This window comes from Oncorhynchus masou, chromosome 29 (genome assembly GCF_036934945.1).
Source record: "Oncorhynchus masou masou isolate Uvic2021 chromosome 29, UVic_Omas_1.1, whole genome shotgun sequence".
In the NCBI taxonomy this organism is placed as follows: Eukaryota; Metazoa; Chordata; class Actinopteri; order Salmoniformes; family Salmonidae; genus Oncorhynchus; species Oncorhynchus masou.
In genome coordinates this window covers 65,152,443-65,170,014 of record NC_088240.1, presented here as the reverse complement: position 1 = coordinate 65,170,014, position 17,572 = coordinate 65,152,443, and the positions used below count along the sequence as shown (strand labels likewise).

The window sequence follows — 17,572 nt, the reverse complement described above, 5'->3', positions numbered from 1 at the left end:
ATATGACCCTTATATATGACGTTGTCCAAAACAAGAGCACGTCAAGTTCTGTTTACTTTGCCTGCTGCAAAGGTCTACTATAAATGAAACTCTGAAATGCACAGTTGTAGCTGCTACATATTGTTCGCTAAATTATAACTAATTGTCTTCCTTGAGATAAATACTTTACCTAAAACGAGTGTTCTGTATTTAAAAGTACAACATAAAGCGGAACACATGAACAAGGGAGGAATACTTTTGTTGTGACACAAAGTAAGGGTGAAAGTTGAAGGGTATGTTGTGAACATGGCATCTGGCATTAGTGCAAAGCATGGACTATTAACCACAAAATGTTCGGTGTTTCACTCACTCCAAAGAGTGCCACACGCTATTTGTATTCAACGACCTACCGAAGTAAAATGTATACGAGCTTCAACAAACTCTACTGCAGAATCTCGGCATAACGAAAAATACTGTATCGATATTGTGAGGTAAGTAAGCCAGTTTGCTAGCTAGCTAAATATGGCTAAATGGTTTGACTAGCAAGCATCATTCTAAGCACAAATTGCACGGGCCCCTCTGACTGGCTACATTGTATAGCTAGTTGCATGGTTGGGTTCAATTCCTGTTAATTTAGAAAGTAAACCAAATGCATTTAAATTCCAATTGTTCCTCGTTGAAATGCATTGAAGAGAATTGGAATGTCAGTGCATATACTGAATTGACCCGAACCCTGGCTAGTTATTTGTTTTTGTTACATGTGTTACTGCATCTAATGTTTTCATTGTGAAGAAGTTAGTCCACCAATAGCATTACACTTGTTTCAAATAATTTGCCTGTGTCCACTGCCTTGTTTCCCCAGGTCTCGGGACTATGACGGTTTTGTGTCCTCCCTGCTTCTCCCTGAGGATGCCCGGCGCTCCTCACTGGCCCTGAGGGCCTTCAATGTCGAGCTGGCTCAGGCAGGTATTCCAGAGTTCAGCACTGAGTGCCTTCAGAAAGTATTCATACCCCTTGACTTGTTCCACATTTTGTGTTACAATCTTAATTCAAAATGGAATAATAATTATATATTTTTTTTCTCACCCACCTGAACACAATACCGCATAATGAGAAAGTGAAGACATTTTTGCAAATGTATTTAAATACAGAAATCTCATTTACATAAGTATTCACACCCCTGAGTCAATACTTTGTAGAAGCACCTTTGGCAGCAATTACAACTGTGAGTCTTTCTGGGTAAGTCTCTTAAGAGCGTTGAACACCTGGATTGTGCAACATTGGCCATTTTATTATTTTCAAAATTCTTCACGCTCTGTTAAATTGGTTGTTGATTATTGCTAGACAATCCCTTTCAAGTCTTGCTATATATTTTCAAGCCGTTTTAAGTCAAAACTGTAACTCGACACTCAGGAACATTTCACTGTCTTCTTGGTGAGCAACTCCAGTGTAGATTTGACCTTGTGTTTTAGGTTATTTTCCTGCTGAAAAGTGAATTTGTCTTCCACTGTCTGTTGGAAAGCAGACTGAACCAGTTTTTCCTCTAGGATTTTGCCTGTGCTTAGCTCTATGTTTATTTTTATTCCCAAAAACTCCCTAGTCTTTGCCAATGACAAGCAAACCCATAACATGACACAGCCATCACCATGCTTGAAAATAGGAAGAGTGGTACTCATTGATGTGTTGTGTTGGATATGCCCAAATATAATGCTTTTTATTCAGGACATGAAGTTAATTTCTTTGCCACATTTTTGCAGTTTTACTTATTGCAAACAGGATGCATGTTTTGGAATATGTGTTCTGCTGCCGTCCTTCTTTTCACTCTGTCAATTAGGTTAGTATTGTGGGATAACTACAATGTTGATCCATCCTCCATTTTCTCTTATCACAGCCATTAAACTCTAACTGTTTTAGTCACCATTGGCCTCATGGTGAAATCCCTGAGCGGTTTCCTTCCTTTCCGGCAACTGAGTTAGGAATGATTCCTGTATATTTTTGTTGTTGTTGCCATCTACCAATAGGTGCCCTTCTTTGTGAGGCATTGGAAGACCTCCCTGGTCTTTGTGGTTGAATCTTTGTTTGAAATTCACATTTAGCAGACGCTTTTGTCCAAAGCGACTACAAAGGGACCATATGGGTGGTTACAGATAATTGTACCTTACAGATAATTGTATGTGTGGGGTACAGAGATGAAGTAGTCATTCAAAAATCATGTTAAACACTATTATTGCACACAGAATGAGTCCATGCAACTTGTTATTTGACTTGATTATTACATATTTAATCCTGAATTTATTTTGGCTTGCCATAACAAATGGGTTGAATGCTTATTGACTCAATACATTTCAGGTTTTTATTTTTTTATTCATTTATAAACATTTAGAAAAGCGATTCCACTTTGACATCATGGGTTATTGTGTATAAGCCAGTGACATAAAAAAATCTCAATTTGATCAATTTTAAATTCAAGCTGTAACACAAAATGTGTAAAGAGTTGAGGGGTGTGAATACATTCTGAAGGCACTGTATGAATATGTATATGCATATATTGGAAATGATGATACTATAATCCTCGGGGTGGTCATATGTCCAATACATGTCCAGAGCTAAGTGTTGATGTTCAGGCATCCTGCTGTTGAAGATAATGCTGTTATGTCTAGAATAATAGATCACCTTATAGACCTAGATATGAACAAGGATAACAGTGAGGGAATGGTCTTGTAAAGCAAGGCATTTTTCATGCAAATCTGTATGCCTAACAGTATAAACTTATTCAATGAAGATGTCTACTGAAAGGAATTGAGAAAAGACTCGCATTTTTGTTTCTCTCCAAGGTGAAGGACTCTGTTTCCCAGAAGACCATAGGTCTGATGCGGATGCAGTTCTGGAAGACTACAGTGGAGGAAATCTACAGGGACGACCCCCCAGTGCAGCCTGTCAGTGCAGAACTATGGAGGGTCAGTCTGGAGTAGATATCTTCTGTTTTTATTTTCATGAATACATCTGCAGGCTAACGCAGTCTACAGTATAACGTTTGGATTTGGCATACCATTAAACATAGTACATATCAAATGCATTGGAAAAGCTGTTTTAAATACCTTTAAATATCTCCTTTTGCAGGCGGTGAAGAAACACTACCTGACAAAGAGGTGGATGCTGAGAATAATCTCTGAGAGAGTAAGCAAATGTTGCATTTTAGGTCATGGATTTGGGTGGGTTCAATTCTAGTTCTGTTAAATTTATTTGAAGTATGTCTCTACTGTTGCCAACAGGAGAAAGACATGGAAGACAGAGCTTATAGAAACCTCCAGGAGTTGGAGGCCTATTCAGAGAATACCCAGTCCTCACTACTGTACCTTCTTCTGGAGAGTTTAGGTGAGCAGGTGTATCTGTGTTTTGTGCTCGACTCCACTGACTGAAGAGAGTGTACAGCATGTGCATTGTTCTGTTCCAGAGGGGGGGAAAACATCTAATTTATATTCACAATTAAGTTCCCAGTGTTCAAGTACCTCTTAGAAATGATGAGAATCGTTCTTGCAAATGCAGCACATTGACTAAATTGAGAAAGATGAGAATTGCAGCCAGCGAATGGAGCATTGCTGGGAACTTTGTAATTGTGTCTTGTCTAATGATATCTTGTCCGCCTGGCGTTGCAGAGCTCTTCATGCATAATTGCACAACGGAAATGCCATCAGAATGAATCAATATAGCCACTGATCTCCTGTAGATTCTTGCTGAAAGGCTGGACAACAGAAATGACCCATTTCCACTCTACATTAAACACATTCTCAATAGATTCCATAGAGCCAAAGAAATGGATGACAATGACTCTGCTCCTTCCCTATTTGGAAGAACCTTGACAGGAACAGTCACATTATACTGTGTGTGTACGGTGCATTCGGAAAGTTTTCAGACCCCTTGACTTTTTCCACATTTTGTTATGTTACAGCCTTGTTTTAAAATGGATTAAATAAAACATTTTCCTCATCAATCTACACACAATTCCCCATAATGACAAAGTGAAACAGGTTTTTAGAATTGTTTGATCATTTGTTAAAAATAAAACAGAAATACCTTATTTACATAACTATTCAGACCCTTTGCTATGAGACTTGAAATTGACCTCAGGATCATCCTTGAGATGTTTCTACAACTTGGTTGTAGTCCACCTGTGGTAAATTCAATTGATTGGACATGATTTGGGAAGGCACACACCTGTCTATAAAAAGGTCCCATAGTTGACAGGGCATGTCAGAGCAAAATCCAGGCCATGAGGTTGAAGGAATTCTCTGTCGAGCTCCGAGACAGGATTGTGTTGAGGCACAGATCTGGGGAAGGGTACCAACATATTTCTGAAGCATTGAAGGTCCCCAAGAACACAGTGGCCTCCATCATTCTTAAATGGAAGAAGTTTGGAACCACCAAGACTCTTCCTAGAGCTGGCTGCCTGGCCAAACGGCGCAAATGGAAACGGAGGAGAAGGGCCTTCGTTAGGGAGGTGATCAAGAACCTGATGGTAACTATGACAGAGCTCCTCTGTGGAAATAGGAGAACCTTCCAGAAGGACAACCATCTCTGCAACACTCCACCAATCAGTCCTTCATGGTAGAGGGGCCAGATGGAAGCCACTCCTCCAGTAAAAGGAACATGACAGCCCGCTTGGACTTTGCCAAAAGGCACCTCAAGTACTCTAACCATGAGAAACAAGATTCTCTTGTCTGATGAAACCAAGGTTGTACTCTTTGGTCTGAATGCCAAGAATCACATCTGGAGGAAACCAGGCACCATCCCTACAGTGAAGCATGGTGGTGGCAGCATCATGTTGTGTGGATGTTTTCAGCAGCAGGAACTGGGAGACTAGTTAGGATTGAGGGAAAGATGAACAGAGCAAAGTACAGAGAGATCCTTTATGAAAACCTGCTCCAGTGTACTCAGGACCTCAGACTGTGGTGAAAGTTCACCTTCCTACAGGACAACGACCCTAAGCAGACAGCCGTGACAATGCAGGAGAAGTCTCAGAATGTCCTTGACGAGCCCGGACTTGAACCCGATCGAACATCTCTGGAGAGACGCTCCCAATCCAACCTGACAGAGCTTGAGGATCTACAGAGAAGAACGGGAGAAACTCCTCAAATACAGGTGTGCCAAGCTTGTAGTGTCATACCCAAGAAGATTCGAGGCTGTGATTGGTGCCAAAGGTGCTTCAACAAAGTACTGAGTAAAGGGTCTGAATACTTATGTACATTTATTTTTAATATATTTGCAATTATTCCTAATTTGATTTGTCAGTATGGGGTATTGTGTGTAAATTGAGGGGGGGAAAAAACATTTCAATAATTTTATAATAAAGCTGTAACGTAACAAAATGTGAAAAGTCAAGGGGTCTGTAAACTTTCCTGAATGCACTGTATACAAAATAATGATTATTTGAACATGCAGATTGTTTTATGAGAGGAAGATTTAGAAGCTGGTCAAGCTGTATTCACTTGAGGGATTAATTAAGTGGCAACATTTCTGCATTTCAAATGCAAACAAGTCACAGAAATGCAGGTATCTTCTCTTGTGGAATGTCATTATTTTGCACCCCTCTGCCAAGGAACCTGTCACACTTGTTCCAGTCTAATTGACTAGAAGAGGTGTCTGACTCAAAGCCTCAACCTATTTCAAGTACAGGGCACTCCGCATGAAAGCATTTCCCAGTTATTGATATCAAATGGGTGCGCTTCATTGTTATAAATTATGTATACAAGAGAACAGTGTCTGCTTAAGGTTTTAGCATGGTCCTAGTCAATCAAAAACGGTAACTAGGTTTCTGAGGTAAACTAGAAGACAGATTCTTCTTGTACCTAGACAGCGCATGTTTAATTCAATAGAGTTTAGTAATTTGTTTTAAAAGTGGTGCAATGATTTAACTTTTATTTATTTTTCTGTCTTCCCTGATTCCCTGTGTGTGTGTGTTTGTCCAGGTGTGAAAGATGTCCATGCTGATCATGCTGCCAGCCACATTGGTAAGGCCCAGGGGATTGTGACGTGCCTAAGAGCCACGCCCTACCACAGCAGCAGACGCAAAGTCTACCTACCTATGGACATCTGCATGCTGGTGAGTGACCATATCTGCAGCAGAGGTATCAAAATGATGACTTTCCTGCTGGTGACGTGTTGTACAGATGGATGCTACACTGCCATTCCAGATACACACACACACACACACACACAGGCCTTTGTGACATTATATTCCTGCTAGACCGGTTTGTCATTATCAACACAGTGAGGGAGTGTGTCACTACTCCAAATGAAGTATGCCAGAGGCACAGTTCTAATGAAACCCCATGACAAATGCACTGGCTGTAGTTACAAGTCAAATTCACAGCCTTTGTCTGATCATCTGTCGACAAGGCCTCTGAGCCACAGCTGGAGTGACAGGGGACTGTGTGCAGCTGATTTATGATGTGACATCAGGAGATGTTTTTACCGCTACTAGTCCAGTGTGTGTGACAGTAGTGACCTCTTCAGGTTTATGGAGACCTCCAGGTCATTTGCCGATCACTATTGTTTTGACACCTGGGGTGCTACTGTAACATAAAGGTCTAGTCCTGAGCTCAATTGAAGCTTGCTAAAGCCTGGTGGGTTTTCTCCACTTCCTGTGTCATTAAGGGACAGTGAGTGCTTTGCAATTTTCCAATTATTTTAATCCAGTCATAAATTCATTGCTCTGGTCGGAAGCGGAAGGGACTGTTGGTGTCCAGGCTATACAGGCTTTGGCAGTGGACCCTCTGTATGTTCTTGTTTTGTTGTTTTGCTCCCATTGCTTGACAACAGCTTCTAGCCTAGCTAATAACTTGCAATTCCAAGCTTCATTTTATTCAAATAGTATTGAAGTTACCTGACTTGATTGTTTAGTTTGTCAAGCTAATGTGTGTAGCAGCATGTCTACAGACACCGACCGCCTTGTGCTTTTGGGCAATAAAAAATCTCATTGTCCTTGATCAACCAAGATGGAATAGCAGTTCAGACGTCTTTTGTCCTCATCGTGTCATATATATATAAATGCAACTTTCGTATATACGGGCTCTCTGTAATACCACGCAGGGCAGAACAGAGAACTGACAAGACGTATGTAAAACAGTATTCTTTATACTGTGATAGACAGTTCCAACCCGTCTGTTGGCCTATCACAGTAGAGACTGGGCGTGGTTTAAACTTGTCCAGTCTATTGTAGGCGCTCAGGCGGGTCCCCGCCTCTTGGCGCTTCTGTAACTTGCTTGTGAGGAACATCCAGGTTCTCATGCTCCATACCGTTATCTCGCACCTGGCTCCTGTTATCTAACAAAAGACCGCTTATTCTTGCAACACCCTGCTCTGAATGTGCCCCCCTCCCAACTAATTTGAACAGTTCCTGTCTTCATGCTTCTCTGTATTTTTCCATCATGAGAAAGTCCCATGGCCCTGATACTTTTAACAATGTTTTAAGTCAGCTATGTTGCATAACACATACATACATCCACACAAGCCAACAGCAGATAATATTCAATCATATATATGGTAATGGCTATAATGTAAAATACAGGATCCAACACTAGCCAGGAGCTAATCCAGAAGCTAGTTAAAGCTTTCGTCGATTCCGGAGCGAACATCAGTTGTTCCGGAGCTAGCCAGCTGAGGAGTTCCATCAATCACTCCTAGGCTGCGGTCACCTATCCGGACCCGTTTGGCTGCCTACGCGGAGCCCCACCGGGCCTTCACGGCTGAACTGCCGACGTTGTCTACCCGAGAGAGTTATCCGTCTGGTTCCTCCGTCGCGACGTTGCCTGGGCGCCCATCTGCGGCCTGCTAGCCATTAGCTGTCTTATCGGCTGCTATCTGAATAGATAATCGGACAATTTATTTATTTTTATTGATATTGTTATTTTTTTTCTTCTTCTTGGGCCTCTAGCTATATCTATTGTTTTTAGTTTTGTTGTTGTGTGATTTGGATTGGTCCCCTCTACCACACGGAACCCCACTAATCTACTGACGGAGCGCAAGAGGTGGCTAATAACAGACGTCCATCCTATGCTAGCTTGCTACCGATGGCCTGTCTGGATCGCCCCCAACCAACCTCTCCACTCTCTGGACCCTTTTGATCACTCGACTAAGCATGCCTCTCCTTAATGTCAATATGCCTTGTCCATTGCTGTTCTGGTTAGTGTTTATTGGCTTATTTCACTGTAGAGCCTCTAGTCCTGCTCACCATACCTTATCCAACCTATTAGTTCCACCACCCACACATGCAATGACATCTCCTGGTTTCAATGATGTTTCTAGAGACAATATCTCTCTCTTCATCACTCAATACCTAGGTTTACCTCCACTGTATTCACATCTTACCATACCTTTGTCTGTACATTATACCTTGATGCTATTTTATCGCCACCAGAAACCTCCTTTTACTCTCTGTTCCAGACGTTCTAGACGACCAATTCTTATTGCTTTCAGCTGCACCCTTATTCTACTCCTCCTCTGGCGATGTAGAGGTGAATCCAGGCCCTACAGTGCCTTGCTCCACTCCTATTCCCCAGGCGCTCTCTTTTGATGACTTCTGTAACCGTAATAGCCTTGGTTTCATGCATGTTAACATTAGAAGCCTCCTCCCTAAGTTTGTTCTATTCACTGCTTTAGCACACTCTGCCAACCCGGATGTTCTAGCTGTGTCTGAATCCTGGCTTAGGAAGACTACCAAAAATTCAGAAATTTTAATTCCAAACTACAACCTTTTCAGACAAGATAGAACTGCCAAAGGGGGCGGTGTTGCAATCTACTGCAAAGATAGCCTGCAGAGTTCTGTCCTACTATCCAGGTCTGTACCCAAACAATTTGAACTTCTACTTTTAAAAATCCACCTCTCTAAAAACAAGTCTCTCACCGTTGCAGTCTATAGACCACCCTCTGCCCCCAGTTGTGCTCTGGACACCATATGTGAACTGATTGCCCCCCATCTATCTTCAGAGCTCGTGCTGCTAGGCGACCTAAACTGGAACATGCTTAACACCCCAGCCATCCTACAATCTAAACTTGATGCCCTCAATCTCACACAAAGTATCAATGAACCTACCAGGTACCTCCCCAAAGCCTTAAACACGGGCACCCTCATAGATATCATCATAACCAACTTGCCCTCTAAATACACCTCTACTGTCTTCAACCAAGATCTCAGCGATCACTGCCTCATTGCCTGCATCCGTAATGGGTCAGCGGTCAAACGACCCCCACTCATCACTGTAAAACGCTCCCTGAAACACTTCAGCGAGCAGGCCTTTCTAATCGACCTGGCCGGGGTATCCTGGAAGGATATTGATCTCATCCCGTCAGTAGAGGATGCCTGGATATTTTTTTTAAATGCCTTCCTAACCATCTTAAATAAACATGCCCCATTCATGAAATTTAGAACCAGGAACAGATATAGCCCTTGGTTCTCCCCAGACCTGACTGCCCTTAACCAACACAAAAACATCCTATGGCGTTCTGCATTAGCATCGAACAGCCCCGTGATATGCAGCTGTTCAGGGAAGCTAGAAACCATTATACACAAGGAGTTAGAAAAGCCAAGGCAAGCTTTTTCAAGCAGAAATTTGCTTCCTGCAACACTAACTCAAAAAAGTTCTGGGACACTAAAGTCCATGGAGAATAAGAACACCACCTCCCAGCTGCCCACTGCACTGAAGATAGGAAACACTGTCACCACTGATAAATCCACCATAATTGAGAATTTCAGTAAGCATTTTTCTACAGCTGGCCATGCTTTCCACCTGGCTACTCCTACCCCGGTCAACAGCACTGCACCCCCCACAGCAACTCGCCCAAGCCTTCCCCATTTCTCCTTCTCCCAAATCCGTTCAGCTGATGTTCTGAAAGAGCTGCAAAATCTGGACCCCTACAAATCAGCCGGGCTAGACAATCTGGACCCTTTCTAAAATTATCTGCCGAAATTGTTGCCACCCCTATTACTAGCCTGTTCAACCTCTCTTTTGTGTCGTCTGAGATCCCCAAAGATTGGAAAGCAGCTGTGGTCATCCCCCTCTTCAAAGGGGGGACACTCTTGACCCAAACTGCTACAGACCTATATCTATCCTACCATGCCTTTCTAAGGTCTTTGAAAGTTAAGTCAACAAACAGATTACCGACCATTTCGAATCTCACCATACCTTCTCTGCTATGCAATCTGGTTTCAGAGCTGGTCATGGGTGCACCTCAGCCACACTCAAGGTCCTAAACGATATCTTAACTGCCATCGATAAGAAACATTACTGTGCAGCCGTGTTCATTGATCTGGCCAAGGCTTTCGACTCTGTCAATCACCACATCCTTATCGGCAGACTCGACAGCCTTGGTTTCTCAAATGATTGCCTCGCCTGGTTCACCAACTACTTCTCTGATAGAGTTCAGTGTGTCAAATTGGAGGGTCTGCTGTCCGGACCTCTGGCAGTCTCTATGGGGGTGCCACAGGGTTCAATTCTTGGACCGACTCTCTTCTCTGTATACATCAATGAGGTCGCTCTTGCTGCTGGTGAGTCTCTGATCCACCTCTACGCAGACGACACCATTCTGTATACTTCTGGCCATTCTTTGGACACTGTGTTAACAACCCTCCAGGCAAGCTTCAATGCCATACAACTCTCCTTCCGTGGCCTCCAATTGCTCTTAAATACAAGTAAAACTAAATGTATGCTCTTCAACGGATCGCTACACGCACCTACCCGCCTGTCCAACATCACTACTCTGGACGGCTCTGATTTAGAATACGTGGACAACTACAAATACTTAGGTGTCTGGTTAGACTGTAAACTCTCCTTCCAGACCCATATCAAATATCTCCAATCCAAAGTTATATCTAGAATTGGCTTCCTATTTCGCAACAAAGCATCCTTCACTCATGCTGCCAAACATACCCTTGTAAAGCTGACCATCCTACCAATCCTCGACTTTGGCGATGTCATTTACAAAATAGCCTCCAATACCCTACTCAACAAATTGGATGCAGTCTATCATAGTGCAATCCGTTTTGTCACCAAAGCCCCATATACTACCCACCATTGCAACCTGTACGCTCTCATTGGCTGGCCCTCGCTTCATACTCGTCGCCAAACCCACTGGCTCCATGTCATCTACAAGACCCTGCTAGGTAAAGTCCCCCCTTATCTCAGCTCGCTGGTCACCATAGCATCTCCCACCTGTAGCACATGCTCCAGCAGGTATATCTCTCTCGTCACCCCCAAAACCAATTCTTTCTTTGGCCGCCTCTCCTTCCAGTTCTCTGCAATGACTGGAACAAACTACAAAAAGCACTGAAACTGGAAACACTTATCTCCCTCACTAGCTTTAAGCACCAACTGTCAGAGCAGCTCACAGATTACTGCACCTGTACATAGCCCACCTATATTTTAGCCCAAACAACTACCTCTTTCCCTACTGTATTTAATTTATTTATTTTGCTCCTTTGCACCCCATTATTTTTATTTCTACTTTGCACATTCTTCCATTGCAAATCTACCATTCCAGTGTTTTACTTGCTATATTGTATTTACTTTGCCACCATGGCCTTTTTTTGCCTTTACCTCCCTTATCTCACCTCATTTGCTCACATAGTATATAGACTTGTTTATACTGTATTATTGACTGTATGTTTGTTTTGCTCCATGTGTAACTCTGTGTCGTTGTATGTGCCGAACTGCTTTGCTTTATCTTGGCCAGGTCGCAATTGTAAATGAGAACTTGTTCTCAACTTGCCTACCTGGTTAAATAAAGGTGAAATAAAAAAATATTATTGTTAAACTAAACTCAGCAAAAAAAGAAACGCCCTCACTGTCAACTGCGTTTATTTTCAGCAAACTTAACATGTGTAAATATTTGTATGAACATAACAAGATTCAACAACTGAGACAAACTGAATAAGTTCCACAGACATGTGACTAACAGAAATGGAATAATGTGTCCCTAAACAAAGGGGGGTCAAAATCAAAAGTAAGTCAGTATCTGGTGTAGAAGTCGACCGATTATGATTTTTCAATGCCGACACCGATTTATTGGAGGACCCCAAAAAAAAAAACGCCACCGATTAATTGGCTGATTTTAAAAATAAATAAATAATAATATTTAAAAAAAATATATCTATATTAATTATAATAATAAATAAAATATTATAATAATATTTGTAATAATGACAATTACAAGGTGATAAGGTATAAATCTGTTGTTCTGCCCCTGAACAAGGCAGTTAACACACCGTTCCTAGGCCGTCATTGAAAATATGAATGTGTTCTTAACTGACTTGCCTAGTTAAATAAAGGTGTAAAAAAAAAAAAAATTGATATCCGTGTCCAAAAATACAGATGTCCGATTGTTATGAACTTCAAATTGGCCCTAATTAATCAGTCGACCTCTAATCTGGTGTGGCCACCAGCTGCATTAAGTACTCCAGTGCATCTCTTCCTCATGGACTGCACCAGATTTGCTAGTTCTTGCTGTGAGATGTTACCCCACTCTTCCACCAAGGCACCTGCAAGTTCCCAGACATTTCTTGGGGGGAAATGTCCGATCCAACAGGTCCCAGATGTGCTCAATGGGATTGAGATCCGGGCTCTTCACTGGCAATAGCAGAACACTGACATTCCTGTCTTGCAGGAAATCACTCACAGCAAGAGCAGTATGGCTGGTGCCATTGTCATGCAGGAGGGTCATGTCAGAATGAGCCTGCAAGGAGAGTAGGAGGATGTCTTCCCTGTAATGCACAGCGTTGAGATTGCCTGCAATGACAACAAGCTCAGTCCGATGATGCTGTGACACACCGACCCAGATCATGGCGGACCCTCCACCTCCAAATCGATCCTGCTTCAGAGTACAGGCATCGGTGTAACGCTCATTCCTTCGACGATAAACACGACTCCGAACATCACCCCTGGTGAGACAAAACCGCGACTTGTCAGTGAAGAGCACTTTTTGCCTGGCCTGTCTAGTCCAGTGACTGTGGGTTTGTGCCCATAGACGACTTTGTTGCCGGTAACGTCTGCGGAGGACCTGCCTTACAACAGGCCTACAAGCCCTCAGCCCTGAGTCTCTCTCAGCCTATTGCGGACAGTCTGAGCACTGATGGAGGGATTGTGCGTTCCTGGTGTAACTCAGGCAGTTGTTGTTGCCATCCTGTACCTGTCCCGCAGGTGTGATGTTTGAATGTACTTATGCTGTGCAGGTGTTACACGTGGTATGCCACTGTGATCAGCTGTCCGTCCTGTCTCCCTGTAGCGCTGTCTTAGGCGTCTCACAATGCGGACATTGCAATTTATTGCCCTGGCCACATCTGCAGTCCTCAAGCCTTCTTGCAGCATGCCTAAGGCACTTTCACGCAGATGAGCAGGGACCCTGGGCATCTTTCTTTGTTGTTTTTCAGAGTCAGTAGAAAGGTCCTCTTTAGTGTAACTGACCTTAATTGCCTACTGTCTGTAAGGTGTTAGTGTCTTAACGACTGTTCCATGGGTGCTTGTTCATTAATTGTTTATGGTTCATTGAACAAGCATGGGAAACCGTGTTTAAACCCTTTACAATGAAGATCTGTGAAATTATTTGGATTTATCTTTGAAAGACAGGGTCCTGAAAAGGGGATTTTTTTTTGCTGAGTTTATATCAAACTAAACTCCTTATATGTGGAATAACATTACGATTAACCATTTTATATATATTTTTTGCTGTCACTATCTGACTTGTATTCAGTTTCTAAACAACTTCTGTCTATCATGGGGTTGACGGCCACAGTGCTGTAAACAGACCTCAGGGCAGCCTGAGGCCATAACAATTTTTAAAGGAGAGAGAACTGAGATCTGACAATCGCTATACATACCGTGAATAATGAAGATAATTATCGAGAGCTTCACTTTGTTCGCCCCCATTAGAGGTCATATGCTATCAGCATGAACAATTGGTTGGCTTGGCTAGAATAGTGGTTTGAAGGAACAAATCTCTCCTGTGTGAATAAGTGGTGTGAACAAAGGTGTGTGTGTCACCACCAGCACAGAGCCTCCCAGGAGGACTTCATCCGAGGAAGCCGGGAACAGAATGTGAGAGACGTGGTATATGACATTGCCAGCCAAGCCCACGTTCACCTACAACACGTACGTAACCTCATGACATTAGGACAGTGTTCCTCCAATGTTATTTGGTGGGCTGTTCTTGCCGAACAGATTTACTGCTTGATTTGATTCAATTACATTTCTACATTTGGAGAGCTCTGATAGTGTATTCTCATGTGGGTTCAGTCGTTTTCTCGAATGGCTACTACAATGCCTTTTTTACCTGTACAACACATACATAATCATTTAACGTTGATGAATACTTGTAACTTTGTTTTATTGTGAGCTTCAAGTCAATTAAGGCTTGTTTGTACACAAAAGGAATTTAAAAGAGAAGCTGAAGTAGTCAAATTTAGTAGCTACTGGTGTTTTATATGCACGTCCATCTCTGTTAAACGGATTATAGCTTTATTAGCCTGTTAGTCATTTTACTCAGTTTGAACCTTTTTTGTCTCCACAGGCCAGATCCTTCAGCAAGAACATACCAGCTTCCGCTTTCCCTGCCTTCCTCCAGACAGTGGGTTGTTGTTATTACTATAAGAATGATTGGGTTATGTTACTGGGTTATGTTGTGGTCACTGTGACTGATGTAACATCATGAAAAGGGTCATATTTACTAAAACGTTGACCAAAGACAAGACTGAACTACGGGGCTTCTTTAGTCCTGGCACCAGGGAAGAGACCAGGTCTGCGTGTTAGTTTCTCTTCAATTTCTGTCATTTTTTTTAAATTATTTTTTTTATGAATCCTCCAGTCATGTTCATCTGAACCTAGAACTTAGACCGTCGTGAGACAGGTTAGTTTTACCCTACTTTTTTTTTACTTCAACTGTACTTATGTCTATATGTTAAATCAAGTGACTTTTGTAGACTGCATCATTTGTTATTAACTACCTCATTTTAGAATTACTCATCAAATTGACAAGCATTGATAAAAGTTATTAAAAAAACAACACAAAATCAGACTTCACCTCTGAAGTGATCGAGGTACACCAAATATGCTCTACACAGGACCAATAGTTTTTCAACGGTCACTGTCTGAGACTAATGTAAAGACTGTCATAAGAAGCTTACCCTACAAGGAGGAGCAGCCATCTTGAATGATCCTTCCTCTTCCTCAGCCACCTCCCAATATCCTCACATGGCTGTCTGTCTAGCCTAATCTCCCTCTCATCACAGCACGCTCCCCATCAGGCCAGACACACCTTCTACTGCTCCAATTTAAATCGCACCTGACAGAACACCAAGGGACTGCATTATGGGCTCTTACCACTGGCACTCTCAAAAGCAGTCTGATTCATGCATGGAAGAGCACAAGAAAGGAAGGGCAGAACATATTAACCAGAGGCTTGAGAATGAGGCCCAGGTGAAGAATTCAAAATAAACAAATGCCCCGTCGTCGTGTTATGTTTTGAAGGGTGGATGTCACAACGCTTGAGTGCTCCAACCAGCAGGGGTATGATGGTAATTAGAGAAAGAGAGCATTAATCCACTCAATTCTGTGTTCTTTTATCCTCTCCATCCAGGACAATTTCCACAAATATGATGCTCTATTGCTGCTGGTGCTATAACTATGTTAGCTTTTCTGACACCTTAAAGGCTCTTTCCTCTCAGATGCTGAATCATATCATATGTTTTAGGCCGGGCTGGCTTTGTGTATCTAGGGCAAAGAGGAAGCACATTCCTGAGCTCTGAGATGATGCTCACGCTAGCTTCCACATGTAGAGAATAAGGACTGACAGACACACAACACACACACAGGTGTGTTGATGCTGTTTCCCTCTCTCTGGCTGCTGTTCTAGGTGGTGCTGGAGGACTACCTTCAAAGGGTGCGGCGGGTAGACTTTGATGTGTTCCATCCCAGCCTACAGAAAAGAAACCCACTGATCCCCATCCAGCTCTATTTCCGCTCCTGGAAGAAGACCTATTGACCTGCATGGTGGGACCTTATCTTTAGCTCTATCCGATTTCTCAAAGTCCCGCTCTCGTATGTTGGTTTCTAAGTAGACCAATCTACAACAGTGGATTTCAGGAGACTCTTCCATCTACGACATCAGCACTCCCCAGAAAAGGATTCTGATCTAAAACATACCTCTGCCATCTAAACCAGTTCAACCTGTGTTACTCCCTGTTGTAGACTAGACAGCTGAGAACCACAGACAGGGATTATTGCAAAGCAATAACTACAGTACTGGAGACTGAACTGATGCCCTGATATATTTAATATTTTCAGTAGTAAATCGGACCATCAACATGGCTACACAAGTGTTCTCTTCTTTTTAAAGCTCTTCAATAAAGATGTCACGACCATAATAACAGTTATGTATATTATTCTGAATTGTGAACATTTTAAGAAAATATAGAGCTTTTTACTTGACTTAAGTGTGAATATCACTGTCCATATTTGCGGCACAAGCTGTATACATTCACAACAGCTTTTACCAGCACAAAATGATATGGTACTGTTGCTCCTGACAACCATTTACAGCCAAAGTAGGATGCAAGTGTATAATTAGCATAGTGCTTAGTTTACCAGAAAATGTCCGCCTCCAGTTGATTGTTTTGATCTGGACCAGATGCCAGGTTGTGGAGTTGAAAAGAAAAGGGCCATTTTGAACTGTTTATGTACTTATTTGGTTTTATTCTTCAAAACCAGGAAATGCTAAGGCTTCACCTTAAAGATTGTCACAGAGAGGGCCAGGTCATTCACCCAGGTTAGTTTGATTATTTATTTAAATAATGTATTTTATTTATTATAGTATGTATTTTCCTCCCTGTTATGAATCATTACATTCCGCGTGTTCCAGACCCTGATGATGCCCTCTTCAGACTAGGCTACCCTTCTGCCCTTAACAGAAGGGAAAGTCCTCCCATCCCACTTTTTCTGCCTGTTCTCAATGTTGCAAACAGCTGTAGCCTTCCAACGATTCATTGTTTTTTGTTGTTGTTCCCAAGCAACCCTCTGTGCTACTTCTGTCCGCTTAAGGCTGTTTCTTATACATGCAAATACCTGTGGCCATTCGTTAGATTGCCATGGTAGGATGAAACATCAATCTTGATGCAGTCAATGGACTACTGATAAAATGAAGTTGGTATCATTCACTTGAAGCAACCCAGTGAAGTCCTGGACAAATGCCATGTTTTGATGAGCAGTGCCTTGTATTTCTAACCGGTGAGAGGGCGAACGCGACTAGAAGAGAGACATCCAGGATCAAAGGGTATTTGATAGGTTGGTTTAAACCTTCACCAAAGATGAGCGAGCATCGTCAGAATTTATTTATGTTTTTCGTCGCCAAGCCTGTGATGGCCAAAATACAAACATGCACACAGGCAGGACTCAAATCAAATGTACCTTTTCTTTTGAACCAAGATACCAGTGTGTGATGGCCAGTCAGTTCTCTATAGTACTGTCTCTTTCGGAGAGAGAACACTGGTCTCATCCAATTGAAGATTCTCCCCACTGGGCACAGACGTCTTCCACATGGGTTCAGCGTCATT

The 17,572-nt window shown here is 42.4% G+C and overlaps 1 protein-coding gene across 2 annotated transcripts; it reads left to right on the top strand.

Annotated features, from left to right (window-relative positions):
- The first annotated feature begins 64 nt into the window (after nt 1-64).
- LOC135520297 (NADH dehydrogenase (ubiquinone) complex I, assembly factor 6-like) lies at nt 65-16,392 on the top strand. Of its 2 annotated transcripts, none has more exons than XM_064945729.1 (9): nt 65-470; nt 842-941; nt 2,814-2,936; nt 3,100-3,156; nt 3,252-3,354; nt 5,946-6,079; nt 14,016-14,117; nt 14,536-14,592; nt 15,877-16,392. In XM_064945729.1, the coding sequence occupies exons 1-9, from the start codon at nt 286-288 to the stop codon at nt 16,003-16,005; spliced, it is 990 nt and encodes a 329-aa protein (XP_064801801.1). In that variant the 5' UTR covers nt 65-285; the 3' UTR covers nt 16,006-16,392. The 2 variants fall into 2 exon arrangements, with proteins under 2 accessions (XP_064801801.1, XP_064801802.1); XM_064945730.1 differs by having other exon boundaries at nt 383-470; nt 842-945.
- Nucleotides 16,393-17,572: the final 1,180 nt, after the last annotated feature.